Source organism: Anabrus simplex, chromosome 5, assembly GCF_040414725.1.
Source record: "Anabrus simplex isolate iqAnaSimp1 chromosome 5, ASM4041472v1, whole genome shotgun sequence".
Lineage (NCBI taxonomy): Eukaryota > Metazoa > Arthropoda > Insecta > Orthoptera > Tettigoniidae > Anabrus > Anabrus simplex.
This window is the reverse complement of record NC_090269.1, coordinates 183,166,232-183,186,512: the sequence shown is the minus strand read 5'-3', so window position 1 is coordinate 183,186,512 and position 20,281 is coordinate 183,166,232. Positions and strand designations below refer to the sequence as shown.

The 20,281-nt window shown below is 39.0% G+C and overlaps 1 protein-coding gene across 1 annotated transcript in view; it reads left to right on the top strand.

Annotated features, from left to right (window-relative positions):
* Positions 1-20,281, top strand: part of LOC136874424 (piwi-like protein Siwi) — a 135,267-nt gene that overhangs the window by 83,737 nt on the left and 31,249 nt on the right. The window contains exon 11 of the mRNA XM_068227800.1: positions 11,117-11,279. Within this exon, the coding sequence (XP_068083901.1) occupies positions 11,117-11,279 (163 nt within the window). The remainder of the gene's footprint in view (positions 1-11,116; positions 11,280-20,281) is intronic.

Below are 20,281 nucleotides of genomic sequence, written 5' to 3'. Positions count from 1 at the left end.
AACTTGTAACCGTACGAATGTACGATCCCCAAATTTTTAGGTTAGGATATATAAAATTTTTTTTTTGCTAGGGGCTTTACGTTGCACCGACACAGATAGGTCTTATGGCGACGATGGGATAGGAAAGGCCTAGGAGTTGGAAGGAAGTGGCCGTGGCCTTAATTAAGGTACAGCCCCAGCATTTGCCTGGTGTGAAAATGGGAAACCACGGAAAACCATTTTCAGGGCTGCCGATAGTGGGATTTGAACCTACTATCTCCCGGATGCAAGCTCACAGCCGCGCGCCTCTACGCGCACGGCCAACTCGCCCGGTGTTAGGAAATTTTTGCAATATAGTTCGTAATATTAAAGTCATGTAAATCATGTAATTTTGTTTATTTATATGTAAAAACATAATATTATAAGAAGAATTTGTAGTAGGGAATTTTGTATATATGTAACTTTAATCTGTGTAAGTGTCTGCACATGGCGTGACAGTGTAGCTTGCTCAAGAATTGTGCAGTGGTAAACAGTGGCTATATCGGGAAGGACGCTCGAAGTCAGTCGAATGTGTTGCAACAAAGTGGCTTGGAAACCCGGGGTACGGCAGGTAGTATAGGCTGAAGATTGGAGTGGATCAATGTGGATATACGTGAGTGAACGTTCAATGTCACATCAGACACTCAATAGCCAATACGAGGGCTTTGTTTTAAGTGAGGTTGGGTTGACTGAGTGACGCGTCAAGAAGTGCCTGTGAGAGCGTTGCTACCAGTAAACTTTTCGGGACGCTATAACCACATGTAGCAAGCCTATATAAGTATGTACGCGTGTGTGGCAAGTCATTCTGATTCTGATTGTGATCCTGATTCTGTGTGTTTTTCATTCGGACCGGTGCGCAGGAACAACATATTTTGTGCGGTTTCCTATGCGATCTTCTGTTGTTCGTGAGTATCTTTTACGCAGTGAACATGGTATAATCTCAGATGCTAACGAGTTTCCGGTTTTGCGGTGGACGTTCTGTAAAAGTCGCTACTAAGTGTTTGATACTCAAACTCTGTCTAGTAATTAGGCCTATACTACAATTCTTCTATAAGATAATGTACAGTGGATATGGTGGTGCATAAGGAATCTACATTATAATTGTATACCCTCGCGGACCAAGTTTGTAGAGCTTGAACAGCTCTACATTTCTTGAGAAAGGAATTCATCGTCAGCCGAGCATGCAGTTTCACTTGGAGAAAGGTGAGGCGTGACACTAACCTGTGCAGCAATCGGGAAAGATTCAAGACGTCGATGAAGAAGTGTGTAAATATGGTTAGGGATGCTCTTCGTAAAGAAGGTTGCATACGTACGTAGAGAAAGTCGTCGTACTTTTCTTTACCAGATTAGGATTTTCTTCGGTAACAGTAGAGTGCAGTGGGACTCTTACCTGAAGATATGTTAAATGTATATAGTGAAAATAATTTTTGGTGGTTAGTAGATGTTTGTAATTTGCCTTTGTAAGTGGCAAACACGAGTTGGTCTCGGTAAGTGATTTTTTATTGGTGATTTTAGTGGTTGGTAATTTGCCTTTGTAAATGGCAAACACGAGTAGGTCTCGTCGAGTAATGATTTTGTTGGTTGTAGTTGTTAGTAATTTACCTTTGTAAACGGCAAACACGAGTTGGTCTCGTCAAGGGTTTTTTTTTTGTTGTTGGTGGTTTTAGTGGTTTGTATAATTGCTCTTTTATAAACGGCAAACAAGAGATGGTCCCGTCAAGTGATTTTTTTTTTGTTGTTTTTGGAGGTAGTTGTTTGTAATTTGCCTTTTGTAAGCGGTGAACAGGAGTTGGTCTCATCAAGTGATGATAATTGTGGTATTTTTATATATATTTTTATTTATTTGGGAGTAAAGTCATGGTATGAAACTTGCAGTAAATATTTTATCAGTAGAGCAAGCATGAACCTGGCATGCTACCCAAATTTAATTTCAGGGGTTAAACAGCGACAGGTAAGGTTATAAAGTAAGTCTGGAGCTTCGTCAGCCTGATGACCGTCGCTTTGGGAGAGGGAGTTGCTCGTTGCTCTACAGAGTTAATTATTCCTGCAATTGTTTTGTGGGTGGCGCCCAAACTTATTATTTATAATTATTTTAGTCACCATTTATTCATGTGATATATTCAATAGCTTGCAGAAGTTACAAACTCTTATCCCGAGTATCTTAAAAAACATTGGAGATGAAGTGACTGAACGTTTTGAGAGGGTGAAATATTTGAACAGTAAGCCGATCAACAGGAAAATCATTAGAATGTAGGCCTAACAGCTGTGGGGAACTGCGTGCCGCTCGTTCTGACTGGGCACGCTTGCAGCTCTCCGGTGGAGAAAGTGAGTACTTCTTGATGTTCGAAAGTATTCTTAAAGTGGGGAGGCTGATGTATACTAGAGGGCGATGAGCAAACACACTCTGCAGTATTAAGTTAATACCCTTTTCTACCCTCGAAAAAAGGATCAAAAGATTCTGAAGTAATCGGAGGCATAACTCCCACACTACATGGCCATGAAAAGAGAGATAAAAGAAACGGTTACACTCTAAAGGCTGAAAACAAAATGAGAATGGAGGCTGAAACACCAAGCACTCCAAAGTTTAAGTTCAATAGTAAACACCTGAGTGGTTATAAAGCCCGATGTCACAGAGGCTAAGCCATACTATAAGGTAACTAATGGAAGAAAATTGTAAAGGCCCAAAAAAAGATCGATAAATGTAGAAGAGTTAAAAATTTAGTCACCCAAAAATGAAATTAGAAGAAGGGAAACGAGGGTAAACACTCATGCATTCTTACATTTTAACAAATCCCCATCAGGTGAGAAATATTAAAGTCCGAACAGTGGCCGATTAGTCATCTGCACCCAAGGTGTCCAAGTCCGGGCAACAGTGCCCCAGGTTGATGGCAAGCATGGCTATCTTGGCCAAGGTCCAGGTTCGAAGGATAGAACTTAAAGCTCTATCATTGATAAAGTTGGAATCAAGGTACCGTTGTTTTGTTATACAGAAAAGTCCCACCTATACAAGTTTTTTTGTTGTTACATGTTTCATTCTTCATAGAGAACATCAGCTTAAAGCTCAATCATTGATCAAATTTGGAATCAAAGTACCATTGTATGTACAGATACCGCCCTCCCAGTATAGTGGGAGTTCGAAGGACGGAACCTCAAGTACCCTCAGATACTTGCCTTCTGGTAGAGTGAGATCTGAAGTCTATCATAAGGTAGGCCACAACCAAGGACCATGGCACCGGGCAGCAAGTGAGTGGTTGAGCTGAGTATGAGTCTCTGAAAGTTTCCCAAGTGAGAGAACCGGGTGAACCATTCTGAGCTTGAGCTGAAATGTGCCCTGGATAGCACAGCGTATCTCCAGGATAGATTTCTTCTCCACCTCAGGCATTGGTGTGGGAACTGCAGCAAGTACCACTCAATGACAGAAAATATTTTTGCAAGATTTTATGGCAGTAAAACGTGGCCATTCAAGACGGGAGGAGAGGTATTTCTGAGAAAGATATGTATATGGTTTCTTATGTCTCAAGAAAATATTTGAGACAGAAAATAAATCTGTTAGCCTCAAGAAAATATTTAAGACAGAAAATAAGTTCGTTAAAGTGGGCTTAACTTAGGAAAGTTGAACTTGGAAAATCTTTTCAGTCTCAAGATTACTGTCTAATAGAGTAACAGGAGTGAGAAAGTCTACAATGATAGAAGGCTCACAGAAACTGGGGACACGTTTACCAGATGGTATAAATTTTCTTACAAATACCTTGTCTCCAACCGTCAAGTTGGTGGGTCAGCATCCACGATTATACCTTTTTCACTCTCCTATGAGAGGCCTTAAGATTATCCCTAGCTTTCTTCCATAGATCATGGATATTAACCAGATCTATGGTCTCAGGCAAAAGATCGTTTATAGACCACAAGTTCTAAAACGATGAATTAGGGACGAAATTGAACATCACGAACATAGGTGAAAACTTGTGAGACTCGTGGATGGGCTTGTTAAATTACAGAAAAGTCCCACCTATACAAGTTTTTTTTGTTATATGTTTCATTCTTCATAGAGAACATCATCCGCTTAACACTAGAATGGCTATAGCGGTCATTTTGACTGTTAGCCAATTTTAAGGTATTTCTACGCTCGTACTTTTTTACACACTAGGTTGTGCTTTTGTGACTTTTAATCTTTTAGGGTTATGTACATTCATGCCAAAAATTACATCCATAGATGTTAAGGGAACACCGATATTGTCCGTTATATTTCTGAAAGTCATAAGTGGTCATTTTGACCGCTTCACTTCCTTGATACGGGGAGCTCTATTCTGCTCACTGCTTGCTTTTTGCGATGTATTTGCAAGTGGCACTATAGAGGCATATGATGTAACTAAATAGTATGTGTCTAGCAATGGTCGTGAGTGAACGAGTTTAGTGCCTGTGGCTTGTGTAATAATAGCTCGGCGACAAAAACTTACCCCTGTTCAAATTATTAGCAGAACTTGCAAAGCTAGGAGAAAATGAATCAGGTGATGAAGATACATTATCAGATATAGATGTAATGAGTGAAGATGAGGATTTTATACCTCAACAGTGTGGTAATATGTCGGATAATGATAGTGATTCAGCTAATTAAAATGTGCACACAGTGGACTTCATACCTACAATAGATGCAGTTACTCTTTCAACCAGCCGTGATCAATCTTGCAGCAGATGACGATTTCTTAGCAGTGGGCAACCTGTTCAGATAGGAAGGGGACGAGGTGGGAGAGGTCATGAACTAGTAGTCTCCTTCATTTGCACCAGGGGATCAGTTATGTGGTTAAGGATGGAACAAAGAGAACTGAAAGAGGCTGCCAGGTCTACTTCCCACGCTAAGCATAACGTAGACACTAATAGTAAGGTTAGTGCCTGGCGTTTATTCATTGACACATCCATGTTGAAGCATAGCCTATACAACTGTGCACAGAGACCGATGCTCGTAGACAGACAATTGATAATAATTGGTCTATTTCTTTGGAAGACTTACATGCTTTTATTGCTTTGTTATACGCCTGTGGAGCTTATAAATTCACTAGTCTAGCTCTTATATCATATGTGGTCTTCTTTATGGTGACCCCCTGTTTTCACTAACACTATGGCAAAAAACGGGATTCAAAGAAATACTACGGTTTTTGCGCTTTGATCTCCGTAAAACTAGATCCACTCGTTTGCAGAGAGACAAATTTGCTTTGGTGTCTGCTATTTGGAATATATTTATTGAGATTTGTTGTGCGTGCTATAAACCTACTGCTGATGAACAACTCTTCCCCAGCAAAACTCGGTGCAGGTTCACGCAGTACATGGCCAACAAGCCAGATAAATTTGGCATAAAATTCTGCTATTGGTACAAGTTGATTCTAAGTATGTGTGCAATGGGTTTCCTTTCTTGGGAAAGACAAAATGCGACCAGCCAATTAGTCACTGCCAAAAAATATTGTCATGAAACTTATGTACCTATACCTCTTGAAAGGACGTAAAGTGATCACTGATAACTTATTCACATCGGTAAGTGGTGGTGGTGATTATTGTTTTAAGAGGAAGTACAACTAGCCAACCATCCTCCTTTACATCGGTAAAGTTGGCTGAGAGACTGAAAAAGAAGGAAACTAGTATTGTTGAGATAATTGAGTCAGGAAGGAAATTCCAGAGTCAATAAAATCTGTTTCTGTCGTACTTTAAAAGGAAGATCACACTACTCCCACAGTATATGAAGGAAAAGTGGAGAAGAATGTGCTTCCGCTAAGCACTCTACACACAAGCATTCAAGTCAGTGAAGATAACAATAAGCTCCCTAGTACTACTGATTTTATAACAGAACTAAGTATGGTGTGGATGTAACTGACCAAATGGCATGTACATACACCACTAGGGCTGGATGCCCTACACTTCAGCCTGAGCTTCAGACTCAAGCCCATTGTGCCAGTCGTAAGCAGTGACAATATCAAGTAAACTCCAATTGTAAACAGAACAAAACCTCTGACACGTGTTCTTGGTTCAACAAACTAGTTTATGAAATATGTTTGTGTAATGTAATCACATGTATTTTACAGCATACTTGATCTAACAGCAATAAATTCATAGATAGTCTATGAGGAAGTTACGGGACAGAGAATCTCTCGACATGATTATATTCTTGAAGTAATACAACAACTAAGATAAGATTTTGTGAAGACAAGATCCCGGTTGATTGAACTCCCTACACTTCAGCCTGAGCCTCAGACTCAGGTCCTTTGTGCCAGTCATAAGCGATGGCAATGTCAAAACCTCTGACACGTGTTCTTGTTGCAACAAACTAGTTTGTGGAAAATGTTTGTGTAAGGTAATCACTTTCATAAATTGCTTGTCAAGTGCCTGAATAGGCTTGTAAAAAATAGAGACTGTTATTTTTCTCATATGTTTTCACAAAGGCATTCAATAGCAAGTCTGCCAAAATATTTCATTGTTACTTATTAGAAGTGAGAGCATAGGAACAATTATTAATATTTAACAATGGATTGATCTGTATACAGTACATCCTGACGGTTACGGTTAACTGTGTTCTTTCAAAATAAATTATTGAACTTCATTCACATGTTTCCTAGATCCTGGATGCTAGATATACTGTATATGAGTAAGCGGCAGCGGTCAGAATGACCGCCTGCAGCCTTTATAGGTATGAGGAAAGTTCGCCCATTCTAGTGTTCAAGCTCAATCATTGATAAATAGGGGGCGGATTTCTATGACTTAAATTGTATGAAATATGTATGCATTTATGACCTAAAAAACATAAAAATATTACCTATAAAATTTAAAATATGACTTAATGAATAGCATCTACATTACATAGAAACACTTTTATTACAATTGCTACTGGCTGCAATTAATTTAGAGTTTAAAAAGTTTTAATTCTTCGAAATCTTTAACCCAAAATCAACCAAAATTATGTATATTTCATGAACTTGTAGGCAAGGGCGGACTCTGTGGAAGACATAATCACTACAGTTACTTTCAATGTTCACTATTCAATCAGTTTTAATTGATACACAAAAAATGTTATTTGAATGAAACTTTCATACCTGATCTAGTCTCCATTATCAGAATTGCAATTTATGACCACATGCATCTTAAATTGTTGAATGAGGACGCCCTCCTGTTGTTGCTGAGTATCGTCTTGTAGCGAGGAAAACTTCTTTTGACATCACATGATGTAAGGGGAGCGTACTTGAATAGAGTTAATTCACTTGGAGAAAATTCCTGGAAATCTGCAGATGAAGGGTTTCCACAAAGAGTGTCACTTATTCCATGCAGGTACACAAGTCCGCTATTTTTTTTCCAGTACATTTTCTAATTTTCTACACACCCTAAATGGTATTGTTCCTTTCGTATGCTTTAATTCCTGTTCAGTGCACTTTAGAACATCCAGTGCATCGCTTAGTTCTGCACCTGAAACTTCCAGTTGCGTGATTGCTCCAGATAAAGAATTGAAATTGGACTTTATGTAAGCCAAGTCCGCTTTTAATGTAGTGCTTGAAATTAAATCTTGAGTGGTTTCTATGGAGGATGATTCTGCAGGATCAAAAGACTTCACGATCTTCTACATGATATCTAAGTTGTTGCAATTAGTATACTGCGGCATCAAGCCAAGTCCCTCATCGCGTTATAACTGGCTTGGGAGGTAAGGGTAGTGAAGGTGCTTCCCCTTGAAATTTTTGAACTCGAAGTGGAGCTTTGACAAACACTTTCTTACAGTTCGATATACCTAAATTTATCAACTTCAGGGTAGCTACTTCTAACTTCTTCAGCTGCCCTATGCAAGGCATGTGCAAGACATGTCACATGTATTATTTTCGGATATAGCATTTTCCTCAAGTCCCTTGGCTGCCTTCACCATATACGGAGCAGAGTCAGTTATAAATAGAAAAGTGTGCTCTCTCTTTGCCCCATTTGGCCATAGCAGATTCATTGAACTGTCGAAGAGAACTGCAATGGTGGAATGGTTTGTCTTCTCTAGCACTTCACATGTCAGGAGGAGCGTATCTCCAGGCTGGTCTTCCTTCAGCGTGCCAACGATCACTTTTGCTACATATCTTCCATCCACATCTGTGGTATTACAAGTTGTCCATTTCATGACCGTATCGATGTTTAATCAAGAAGTAAGTATAAATAACCACCTAATCGATACTTTATTATTGCCTCAGGCAAAATTGAATAAAATTAAAACTTACAGGACATGTTTCGACCACTTAGTGGTCCTCTTCAGCTGTATAAATAAAGAACTGAAAAGAAAAAACATTATGAAGGTGCTTCCCCTTGAAATTTCTGAACTCGAAGTGGAGCTTTGACAAACACTTTCTTACAGTTCGATATCAATTTATCAACTTCAGGGTACCTACTTCTAACTTCTTCAGCTGCCCTATGCAAGGCATGTGCAAGACATGTCACATGTATCATTTTCGGATATAGCGTTTTCCTCAAGTCCCATTTTTATCAAAGGAGTCTCCAAAGAACTTTTATTTGTGCTTATTGTCATAATGTGTCGTTGCACACAGAAGCGTTTTTCGGCAGTAACTTTTACCTCACACAATTTACAGAATAATATCACTCCATCCGTACTGAATATGTTTTCACTGAACTCGCGAAGAAAACTTCGCAACTTCCCACAAATTGAGACTTTTGTTTTAGGCATATTGAAAGGAACTGAATGGCTGAAGCTCCCTAATGACCAAGGTCATTCAGTGTGTTCAAGGTGGAAGAGGGAAGGGCAAACGAGAGAGATAAGAACAATGACAAATAACTGCAGAATTATCTCTGCTTCCGTGTAAACAATAGCCTGGTTTCCAGGAATTGACCCAGCTAGCAAACAATAGCTCCTACCTGTTAGAAACATTCCATACACTACTTTAGAATGGTTCTTCAGTAGTATATTCCAGTCTATCCTGAAAAATGATTTCTAGAGCTTATTCTGATTTTTATAATATGAAATTCAAATGAAAATTACCAAAATATTCCATTATAATATTTTGTTCAACATATGCCATAAAGCTTAAGAAAGCCTAAATATGCATTTATATGCCCAATAAACCTGTTTAATGTTGATTATCATGTTTGGAAAAGTGTTGAAAATACAAGACTACATGATATAATGTTAAGGGAAAAAATATGACTTGTCATAGAAATCCTCCCTCTATTGATAAAGTTGGAATCAAGATATCATTGTATTGTATATTGAAAGAACTTGTATAGGTGGAACTTTTTGTAATTTGACAAGCCCATTATGGTTGACAATATGGACCAAATATGAAGTTTGTAACTTGTAAGACTCGTGGATGGCAGAGTAAACCTGAACGTTTCACAATGTCAGCTTTCTTTTGGTCACATTTCTTTCAACTTCATTTGATAATCCAAAGATTTTTTTGCAGGGTTGTACATGCTTTGCAGGTTGCATCATTTTATCATAAACAAACTGAAACTCCACCATATAAAGTGCAAGTTTTCACCTCCTAACAATACAACTAAGAAAAACACCCAAGTGGGCATAAGACCCGATGATAAAGAGGCTAAGCCATACTTTGAGGTGACTAATGGAAGAATATTTTAAAGGCCAAAAAGAGTTTGATGAACTTAGAAAATTTAGTCACCCAAAAATGAAATTAGAAGAAGGGAGGCTAGGGTAAACACTCGTGCTTCCTTACATTTTACCAAATCTCCATCAGGGGAGAAATATTAAAGTCCAAAAACTGGCTATTAAAGTTCTACCATACCTTGTTTATTGCTGCCTTTTCATGCCAGCCTCTGCTCCATCAGTCTTCCAAAGGACCGCTCATTCATGTAGAACACTCAATAATACACTCCTGCAAGACACTAGTCTTAAAAAACTCACACCATGTATAGCAGGCTGACAGAGAATTCCAGAATACATTAAATAAAATCAGTTTTGACGGGCTGACAAGATTTTGGTATCAAGTCATATCATTGGTGGATCAATTTAATCTCTGTGATAATAACTTCAGAATGGTAAATAAAAAATTGAATGTGGATTAAGTTACTCAACTTTAAAATGCAAACATTCTCAATGGTAATTAGAGTTTCTGAACACCAGATAGCACTAGAAAATTGATGCTAGGGATAACTGGTCCCAAAAGACAAAACTTCTGCAATATAATATAGATCATTGAGTTGAGAATAGATTACACCTCTGTTGGAATTTGGCAGCAGTTTAAACAGACAGGAAGGCTTAACTAATGTTACAGTTACTAACATAAAAGCAGCTACAAAACAACACCAGAAACATCATAAGAGCACATTCAACAGATAGCTTTTGACAAAAAAGTACAAGCCACCAGAGGCCTTCATAGTTAGCCTGGTACAGAATACTCCATAAGAATGATTGCACAATGTATCCGACTGTATTCAAATTAGGAAGGAGCAAGTTTGATTCCTGTCTGAAAGCCCGGCTACTAGTGGTGAAATTCTGTTGGGTAGTACAATCATAAAACATATCAATAATAATCATCTAATTCTGGACATAATTCAGTTTTTTGTTTTTAAATGACCACTTGATGAAACTCGTTCCTTTTTCAAGTAGAGCTGTCGCAATGCTCTCTGTCTCCTAACTATTGCGGCCACCCAGTCTTATGATTTCCATAGTTTCCATAAATAATACCAGCTGAATGTGATGCAAAGATGGCCCCTTAGGCAAGTTCACTGCCCTTGGGCTAATTACCATAATGATGGGACGTTTACAGGAAGATCCATATGTATGTTTTAGCAGTCATTCTTCAGAACCACTTGCTCAAGGATTTAGCATTGATGGGACTGAAATTTCTGGACAATTTATGCAGGAAATTGTTTCTTCATTGAATGGATAATGCCAGATTTCTAATACATGCTTTAATTAGGATGCTCACAGGACCATGCAATTGAAATGAATAATCTGGGAAATCATAGTTTCTGGGAATGGTTAATCGAGGTTCCACTGTACAGTATATTCATACGTCATTTGTTCTTCCATTTCCATTATTTCCATTTTTTTTTTTTTTTTTCCTTCTGAGGATTTGTGCAAATGTTGGAATAGTTGAACTACCTGCCATTTCATTTTTAGTGTTATGAAGAAGAGAGGCTGTGTGGATTTAGGAATTCCCACTCAAGTGGTACTCACAAAGAACCTACAAGGCAAGAACTTGAAGTCCATTGCAATCAAGATAGCCATCCAGATGTGCTGCAAGATTGGCGGTGCACCATGGAGTGTAGTCATTCCTCTCTCTGTGAGTATCTTAGTTTATGAATTCAGTTTTTTCAGTTTCTTGAGCCTTTGCTGTTATATTTCGGATATGTTCTGACATCAAGATCTTCTGGTGTGCTTGTATGTTGGAACTCCTCCAACATAATGGCAGTGTCAGTGCAATACCTCGTATCTACAAAATTATCATTTTACAGGTGAAGCAAGAAACTATTTTGTAGACATTATATGGGTTTTTGGGCTTATGCCATGTCAAGAAAATGAGGTGTAACTCTTTATGTTTTGCAGAGAACTTTGCTCCACGTCTTCAGAAGGAAATCTTGACTGTTCACGAGGAAGACTTCTACAATAATGAAAGCTTGAAAATAGACGTTAATAATATAAGCAAAAGGACCCGCATGCTATGATGTCGTGTTTCAAGATGTTCGAGCTCTTACCCACAGACACTACAAGTCCAGGATTATACGGGAAACTGTGGAAAAACGTAGCAATCGCAACAATTTTGAGAGGGACACTGGCTATCTATTAAGTAATACGTGGTTGCTAGCCTGAGTTCTGGAATGATCGATTGAAACTCCATCAGGTGACACAATGTGCCCTAAGAACATAGATGACTTAGCAAAAGATGAAAAATGAAAACCTACAACCTGTTTTCCAGTCATTGACCGGGTCAGGGATGTAATGAATGAAGCAGATGTAGGCTGTTAGTACGATGGGGTCGCCACTCCCAAAGTGATTTATTAATGAATGATAGATGCTATGAAATGAGAATGGAGAGTGTTGCTGGAATGAAAGATGACAGATGACAGGGAAAACCAGAGTACCCAGAGAAAAACCTGTCCCACCTCTGCTTTGTCCAGCACAAATCTCACATGTAGTGACTGGGATTTGAACCATGGTATCCAGCGGTGAGAGGCCGACGCGCTGCCGGCTGAGCCACGGAGGCTCCTTAGCAAAAGATACCTTGGATAAATTAACTGTCAATCCAGCCTTACAAAGGCAATTTATTGCTTCCTCTAGATGAGCTAAGTGTTCTTCAAAGGTTTCAGAGAAAATAACATCATCTAAATAATGGTACAGATATTCAAATTTGATGTCGGAAAAGACCCTATCTAGCAGTCTAGTGAGAACAGCCCTGCCAGTGGGCAGCCCGATCGGCACGAGGTTATATTCATACAAGTTCCAGTCTCTAGCAAGAGCAGTCAGATGTTACATTATTACATGTGATAAAATTAATTTTTGGGTCTGTATTGAACATTCTAGTGTTATAGAATACAAAGCAGTCAGATGTTTCGATTCTTCCGTCAGAGGTATCTGATTATATGCTTGGTTCAGATCTAGGATGATGAAGAACTTAGCCTTACAAAACCAAGAAAAACATGAATGCAAGTCAGGAAGGGGTACTGATTGCAATACAACCATGTGGTTTAACGACCTGTAATCAATAACTGACTCGAAGCCACCATTGAGGCTTCGGTACTACGTAGAAAAATCGGTGATGAATACGCTAACTTTAAAGGCCGAATAATACCATCTTTCAACATTTGATCGATAATTTCCTTGAGGGCTTTCATTCTAGGTGGCGACAGCCTATATGGCGGAAATCGGTGACACCAAGAGTTTCCAAAAACACATCGAGAAATGACTGAAATAATTTGCAAATACTATTATCCTGATCCTCAGGTAGATGTGTAAGGTCTAACATCTCACTCTGGGTAGGTGAAATCACAGAAGATGATGCACCGAGCTTGATAACTGCAGTCACTTAAGTGTGGCCAGTAACCAGTATTCGGGAAATAGTGGGTTCAAACCCCACTGTCGGCAGCCCTGAAGATGGTTTTCCGTGGTGTCCCATTTTCACACCAAGCAAATGCTGGGGCTGTACCTCAATTAAGGCCACGGCTGCTTCTTTCCCACTCCTAGCTCTTCCCTTTCCCATCGTCGTCATAAGATCCATCTGTGTCGGTTAAAAAAAAACATTTAAAAAAAATGCAGAGTTACATTTTAAGAGGGGAATATGAAAATTACTCTCAATTTCAATGTGCAAGATTTACTTTGAAGATTGAGAGCAAAACATGAATATGACATGAAATCTGCCCCTAATATCACAGGGCATGACAAATGTTCGGCAACAAACAATTTAAACTTCCATGTCAATTTGGAAATGTGAATTTTAGCATGAATAAATTCTAAGATATCTAAAGGGAAGAATTCACCAAAATACATTTAACAGAAGGGAAACTATATCCTGCGAATTTACAACAAACTTTCAATCTGGAATACGATTCTTTGGAAATAATGGAGCTAACAATTCCTGAGTCTAACAGTGCCACGACCGGTTCATTATTTATTTCAATTTTGAGGAAGGGAACAAATACTGGAGTCTAGGAAGGCAATTTTGAGACATTAGTACCTTCAGAAAATGTATTAGAGGGTTTTTTCTCCTCAGAAAATTTGATGCCCGCATTGAACTGGGCTGAGCCTTGAGCAGCTGAAAGTTGTGACTCAGCCGGGCATGCTAGTCACTTTATATTGCTTAGATTAGCGGAGATGATGTAGAGTTTTTAGCCAGGTGTGAAAACGATCTGCACTTAAAACACCCTTGAGACGGCCCTGTTCCATTCCTCGGTCCATTAGATTTTACAAGAGGACATTTATTTCGAAGATGATCTGCTGATCCACATGCATAACATTTGTGGGGAGAAAAGGTTTGGTGAGGTGGTGGCCAAGAATTATTAGATGATGGTGGAGGTTTCCTACCAACTCGCAGAGTATTTGCGTATCTGACTACTTCCGCGGACACTGACGTTTTGAGTTCTGAAAATGTTTGCAGTCAGGAAGCAAAACATAAATAAGACTGGTAAGTTGGAGAAATCCCTTCAACAATGGTCTGTACAATTTGGCCTTCAGAGTAGTAGAGGGCAAACACCATTGTATAAAATTTGAAGTCCTGGATGAAATCTGCTAGATTCTCGTCTATCCTTTGGACTTGGAAGTAGTATTTTTGCACTAAAGATGGCAAGGCTCTTGCAGGGATGAAATTAACTAAGAGATGAGCATGAAAGGTTTTGATAGATCTTCTTTCCTCTATAGCCTTAATGATTTTGTCTGAGAGGATGCCAACAGAGTAGGGGTAAATGATTTGTAAAATTTGTAAATGCAAAAGGGCAAACACCAAGGCATGATCCTGAAATTCCAAAAGAAACCTTAGAAAAGCTATTACATCATGAGTAGAATTGACTGAGAATTTAGAAATGCCCTTAAGCAACATGACTAAGGGGTGAGGCAAACTACTGAAACTTGGTGATATGACCAGATCGGGTGCTGGAGGTTGAGGAGGTTCAAAAGCTGCATTACTGATGAAGGAGGGAGGAAGTTGTTGTGGATTACTAACGACTTGTTCGGATGGGGCAGAAGCTTGTTGTGGTTCAGATTCCTCTTCAGTTTGTACATTTAATGGGGCAGGATAGTCACTCTTTGCAGTTGTGGATCCGGACAACAATACATTAACCTTATTTGACAACTCAGAAATGTGTTCAACCAGAGTGTTATCAATACTAGAATTTCGTCACTAAGTTTCAGAGACATTAGGTCCCTTGCTCTATTATAAAATGGAATAACCTAGCTTGAACACATTTAAGTTGATTACCATAGGGTTCACCTCCTTCAAAAAGCTAAAAACAGAGGAAAGTTCAGTAATATTAGCAGTGATTGTGGATAGAGCATCAGAAATTTCTTTCTCCCCATATATCGGAATACCGATGGGTAACTCTAAAGAATCTTTCAGCGTAGATGCGTCTGTTGCAGTGGTGCTACCAGACTGGACCGTTCTAATAGACAGTTCATAAATTAGTTCTTCTTTGTGCAGATACCGCGGAGAAAGGCAGAAAATTTTGACAAAAATTGGAAAATCCACGAAGAAAAATTTTTTAGAGTTTGATTCTAAATTCTACAAAAACCTGTCAAAAGGGGCTTTTTCCAGACCCATTCAACCACGCTTTGCTACTACTTGTTACCGTATTTTTGTGGTTTGCAGAAGAATAAGAAGGTGCAGGCGTGAATGGGTGGATAGAGAAACGATAAGAACATAATTTAAAACATTAAATTTTGAGATTTTATATCTTACCTTTTTTTGTGACTTCAAACTCCGAGTTTAAATTTTGATAAATAATCTGAGTGAACAACAACAAATCACAGTTAAATGGAATAATGACTTGAAGTCAATAATAAGGTACAATGAAGAAGATTTATGATAAAATAGTTTACAAATGAATGAGCATGGTAGCTCTGAATGTACGTCATTTCAAAGAGCATTTTGCTCCACTCGATTACACTATAGGAGGCTAAGCTCCAAAATTTACAACAGTCCAGCCTCTCAAAAGCACAAGTTTATCTGAATTTTACTCTAGATAACTTTGAAAACAGCATTTACTGTCAATTCCACTCAACAGTCTGATTCACACTTGACTATGAATAACTAGAAATTAAACAGTGGCAATAAGTGCCCATTCTATATGGCCTAAATGTACAAAGAAATGTTGAAGAAATCGGCCATGAACAAAATGCTGTTAGGCAAAACACTTGCAATCCTTTTGAATTTTACTTAAAATGCTATATGGGCTTATGGCCCAAAGTTACAGAGGCTAAGCCTATACTACCATACAGAGGGTGACTAGATGGCAAAATATTAAGTTCCAAAAACGTTTGATTAAATTTTGAGTTTTTAGAAAATCATAGTTGCCCCCATACCAAGTTGAATGGGTATAAATAGAGGGTAACACTCTTTTTCCTTAAGTTACATATTTCCCATCAGGGATTTGAATAGATTACTTAGACTTAACTGAAAATTTACATTTAAAAGGTGATATTGAACTTTAGAATTTTACATTAAGAAAGAATTTTGAAACCTTCCCCACAATTAACATTAAAAATTAAATAATTGAAGTTCAACCAATTCAATACATAAAAGAAAGAAATGTAGTAATTACATTCTTATTTAAATGGGACCGGTTTCGACCCTAGTCCAGGTCATCGTCAGCCGTAAAAACAAGTAGGCGAAATCACACAATGTTTATGAATATTGGAGAAATGGGTCAGTTTCACACTCTGTCAGGCACAAAGTCACAACACTATCAAATAATATATGAAGATTATAAATAAACTTGAAGTCGCAGACGAATAGATTTGTAGAAGCAAACCGCCAGTTCCCGGTGATCAGCGCGGCACATTCAAGGTCATGCGCTGCGGTCTCGAACGCCAAAGTAGAGTGGAGAATGTCTTGAAGGTCCAATATTTGTCTCGGTTGCGGGAAGTTAAGTACGTATATAAAAATATACAACGCAAATCAATATAATTGAATGAGAACTTGTGCTCCTGCTAAGTTCTTGGAAAACAGTTGACTTGAAAAAACAATTGTAAAGAGAAAAAATGTAGTAAAAAGCGCAATATCGGAAAACAAATGAAAACTTATATGCACAGTGCGCTATTTTTTAAATTGAAAAAATTATTAGGACATGATTGAAGTAGTCGAAGTTGGCGCAAGACAAGAGTTAAAATTTGAAAGAGGAGAACCGAAATGAAGGTCGATTGGTTTTTTTTTTTTTTGACCTTCAAGACATTCTCCACTCTACTTTGGCGTTCGAGACCGCAGCGCATGACCTTGAATGTGCCGCGCTGATCACCGGGAACTAGCGGTTTGCTTCTACAAATCTATTCGTCTGCGACTTCAAGTTTATTTATAATCTTCATATATTATTTGATAGTGTTGTGACTTTGTGCCTGACAGAGTGTGAAACTGACCCATTTCTCCAATATTCATAAACATTGTGTGATTTCGCCTACTTGTTTTTACGGCTGACGATGACCTGGACTAGGGTTGAAACTGGTCCCATTTAAATAAGAATGCAATTACTACATTTCTTTCTTTTATGTATTGAATTGGTTGAATTTAAATTATTTCATTTTTAATGTTAATAATTTCAATACGGAACAATGACATTTTTATCTTTAAACCTTCCCCACAAGTTAACCTTTTGGAGCTATCACATTTTAAAAAGATGTCTGCCATTACTTTGAGCTGGTGAGCCTTCCGACGACAGGCAAGAGTTCCCCTGCTTCCACTTATACCAACCGGGTGAGTTGGCCATGCAGTTAGGGGCGCACGCCTGTGAGCTTGCATCCGGGAAATAGTGGGTTCGAATCCCACTGTCGGCTGCCCTGAAGATGGTTCTCCGTGGTTTCCCATTTTCACACCAGGCAAATGCTGGGACTGTACTGTACTTAAGGCTACGGCCACTTCCTTCCAACTCCTAGGCCTTTCCTAACCCATCGTTGCCATAAGAACTGTCTGTGTCGGTGCAATCTAAAGCCACTAGAAAAAAAATCTATCTGTGTCGGTGCGACATAAAACAAATTATACTTTTTTTTTTAAAATCCCAAGTGTCCTCTTACTTTTAAGTAGCTGGGGAGAAACTGATGTTCAGCCAGCACTGGCAAGTCGGATGCAATCGGCTTGTGGTGTTCTTAAAGATGACAGAATCTCTAACATAATGCTTTTCATTTTATCATTTCCACGGAGCAATGCCAATTATGAGACTGTTTTTTAAGCATATTTACAAGGGCAAATGCTCAGTTCAGATCAAAGCTTCCCGAAAAAGAATTCTCGAAAAAATTTAAACCTTAAAACTTGCTCAACAAGGCCAGTGCTTTGAGCATAAATCTACCTAGTTCAGAAATTTATGAAGGGACCTAAGGCAGTTACAATGAAGAGTCACGTGTTCTAAGGCTGAGATACATGCAGTATTTTAGTATTTATAAAATACATGCAATATTTCAGTACTTATTAATAAAATAATAAGAGAAGTTACATAATTGAGTAGTATAATGTGTTCATTGGCGTCGGGATGAGGTGACCTCATCGTCCAGTGGGAAACGACTGCAATCAGCCACTGGACGGCAGGGAAAACCATAGCTATTTGAAGTAGAAGGAAATGTCTGCTCTCAACCCTGAACATCTGGGGAGATGCTGGCAGCAGCTCTAAAATGCTTGGCGACAGGCTATGTGACAAGCCAGCCGTAAAAACTCTGTCACAATCTCATGGAAGTCTTTTGGATTTAGTACCATGGCTGGGGCATTCTCCCTTAGGCGATGTGTGTTGGCGAGGCCCAGTCAGCATGAGAATTATGCAAGGGTTACCGTCGCATGGGCGGCGATGTCTAAATAAGCTAGCCCATACAAGCCGTCTTGCTTCACTCAACGTCAGCACTATGTCTGAGCGGTATAGCGAACTGTCAAAGGCTCTCAAAAGGAGACAGATCGATGTCTGTGCAGTGCAGGAAACATGATGGAGTGGACAGAAGTAGTACGACGTCGGATGCAGGTACAAGCTGATATAGTGGCACCCGTGGAACAACCAATGGCATTGGTATTGTTGTGTCAGCAAAGTTTGACAGCTGTCTCTCTGATGTGCAGTGGTATGATGACCATATGATGAAGATTATCTACATCGCAGATGGAAGAAAAGTACACACTTTTTCAGCACATACGCCCCAAAGACATGTTTGCCTGGAGCAATAAAAGATACCTTCTGGGAGATGCTCGAAGAGAAGATGGCTGAAGTACCCCTAGAAGACCACATTATCACCGGTGATCTAAGCGGACGTGTCGTTCACAAAATGGAAAGTCATGCAGCCCACGGTGGACATGGTTTGGGAGAAAAGAATGATAATGGCCAATGAATCCTTGATTATGCAGAAGCCCATGGTCTGGTCATCACGAACACCTGGTTCAAAAAGTGTGATTCATATTTAATTACATATTACTTCAGCACAAGAGCAACGTAGATCGATTACATCCTCGTCAGGTGTCGAGACCTTAAAAGACGTGTTAGACACAAAGGTTGTATCACATGAAACTGTCGCGGCACATCATCAACCAGTCATCTGGAAGTTGCGTATCAAATCGCCAAATCCCGAACATGCCTTTCATACAGGACCAGCGAGAATCAAATTGTGGCACTTCAAGGAAAAATAGGTCAGTGTCGTCACACGAATAACGTTACCACCTATTACTACAGTCGAAGAGAGTTGGATCAAACTGAAGAAGGCTGCTCATGACACTGCTGTACTGTTCTTGGATCAACAAAACCAGGATGACAAAAAATTGACAAAGATACATGGCTCTGTTTCAACACTCATGTTTTTTCTCTTAGCCATGTTGTAACATTCTATGTTTTTTCACACTAGTTTTAGGACTTTTCGATTCTCTAAATGTAAATGCTGATTCTTAGGGTGCCATATATTTTAAGGACACTAGGTTCGGGGCCCTGATCTAACTTTAGGCTAAGATTTATTTTCGGTTAATGATGCTTACGACAGTTAAGCGAAACATGTCCTATCTTACAACGCCTGTTGTAATGTTTATATCCTAAATATAAGGAAAGTTAAGCATTGGAAAGGAGGTGTTAACTCTTATTCTTATTTTAAGTTTCATAATCTGATGTCCAATCTGGTCTACAATGAGATTTATTACTTGCAATTTACCATGAGTTTTTTGCCAACAAGACACCAAGACTACAAGGTAGCCCGTAGTGGTGCAAAGAAAATCATAGCTACATTAAAAACAGCACATTTTGCAAATCTCTATACAAAACTAGACACATTTGCGGGCGAGTGGGAATTATACTGACTCACCAAAGCGAGGCATGCAAAACGCAAGACATCCGGCACTTCTATGGCACCAATGATGAAACAGGAATCTTATTGGTTGATTGGTAAAAGGCAAGAACCCTGGCATGGCTACTTTGAGAAGATCTCAACTGAGGAATTTCCCCATCCACCAATCCCAGTCACTTCTGCTGTGGAAGGACCTGTCAGAGACATTGATATCGAAGAGGTAAAGGCTGCTTTAAAAGAAATGAAGCCGGGGAAAGCTTCTGGCCCAGACGATCTTCCAGCAGATTTCTGGTACTCTCAACAATGGGATGCGGCAGAATGATTAGCATGACTCTTCAAAGAAGATCATTAAAG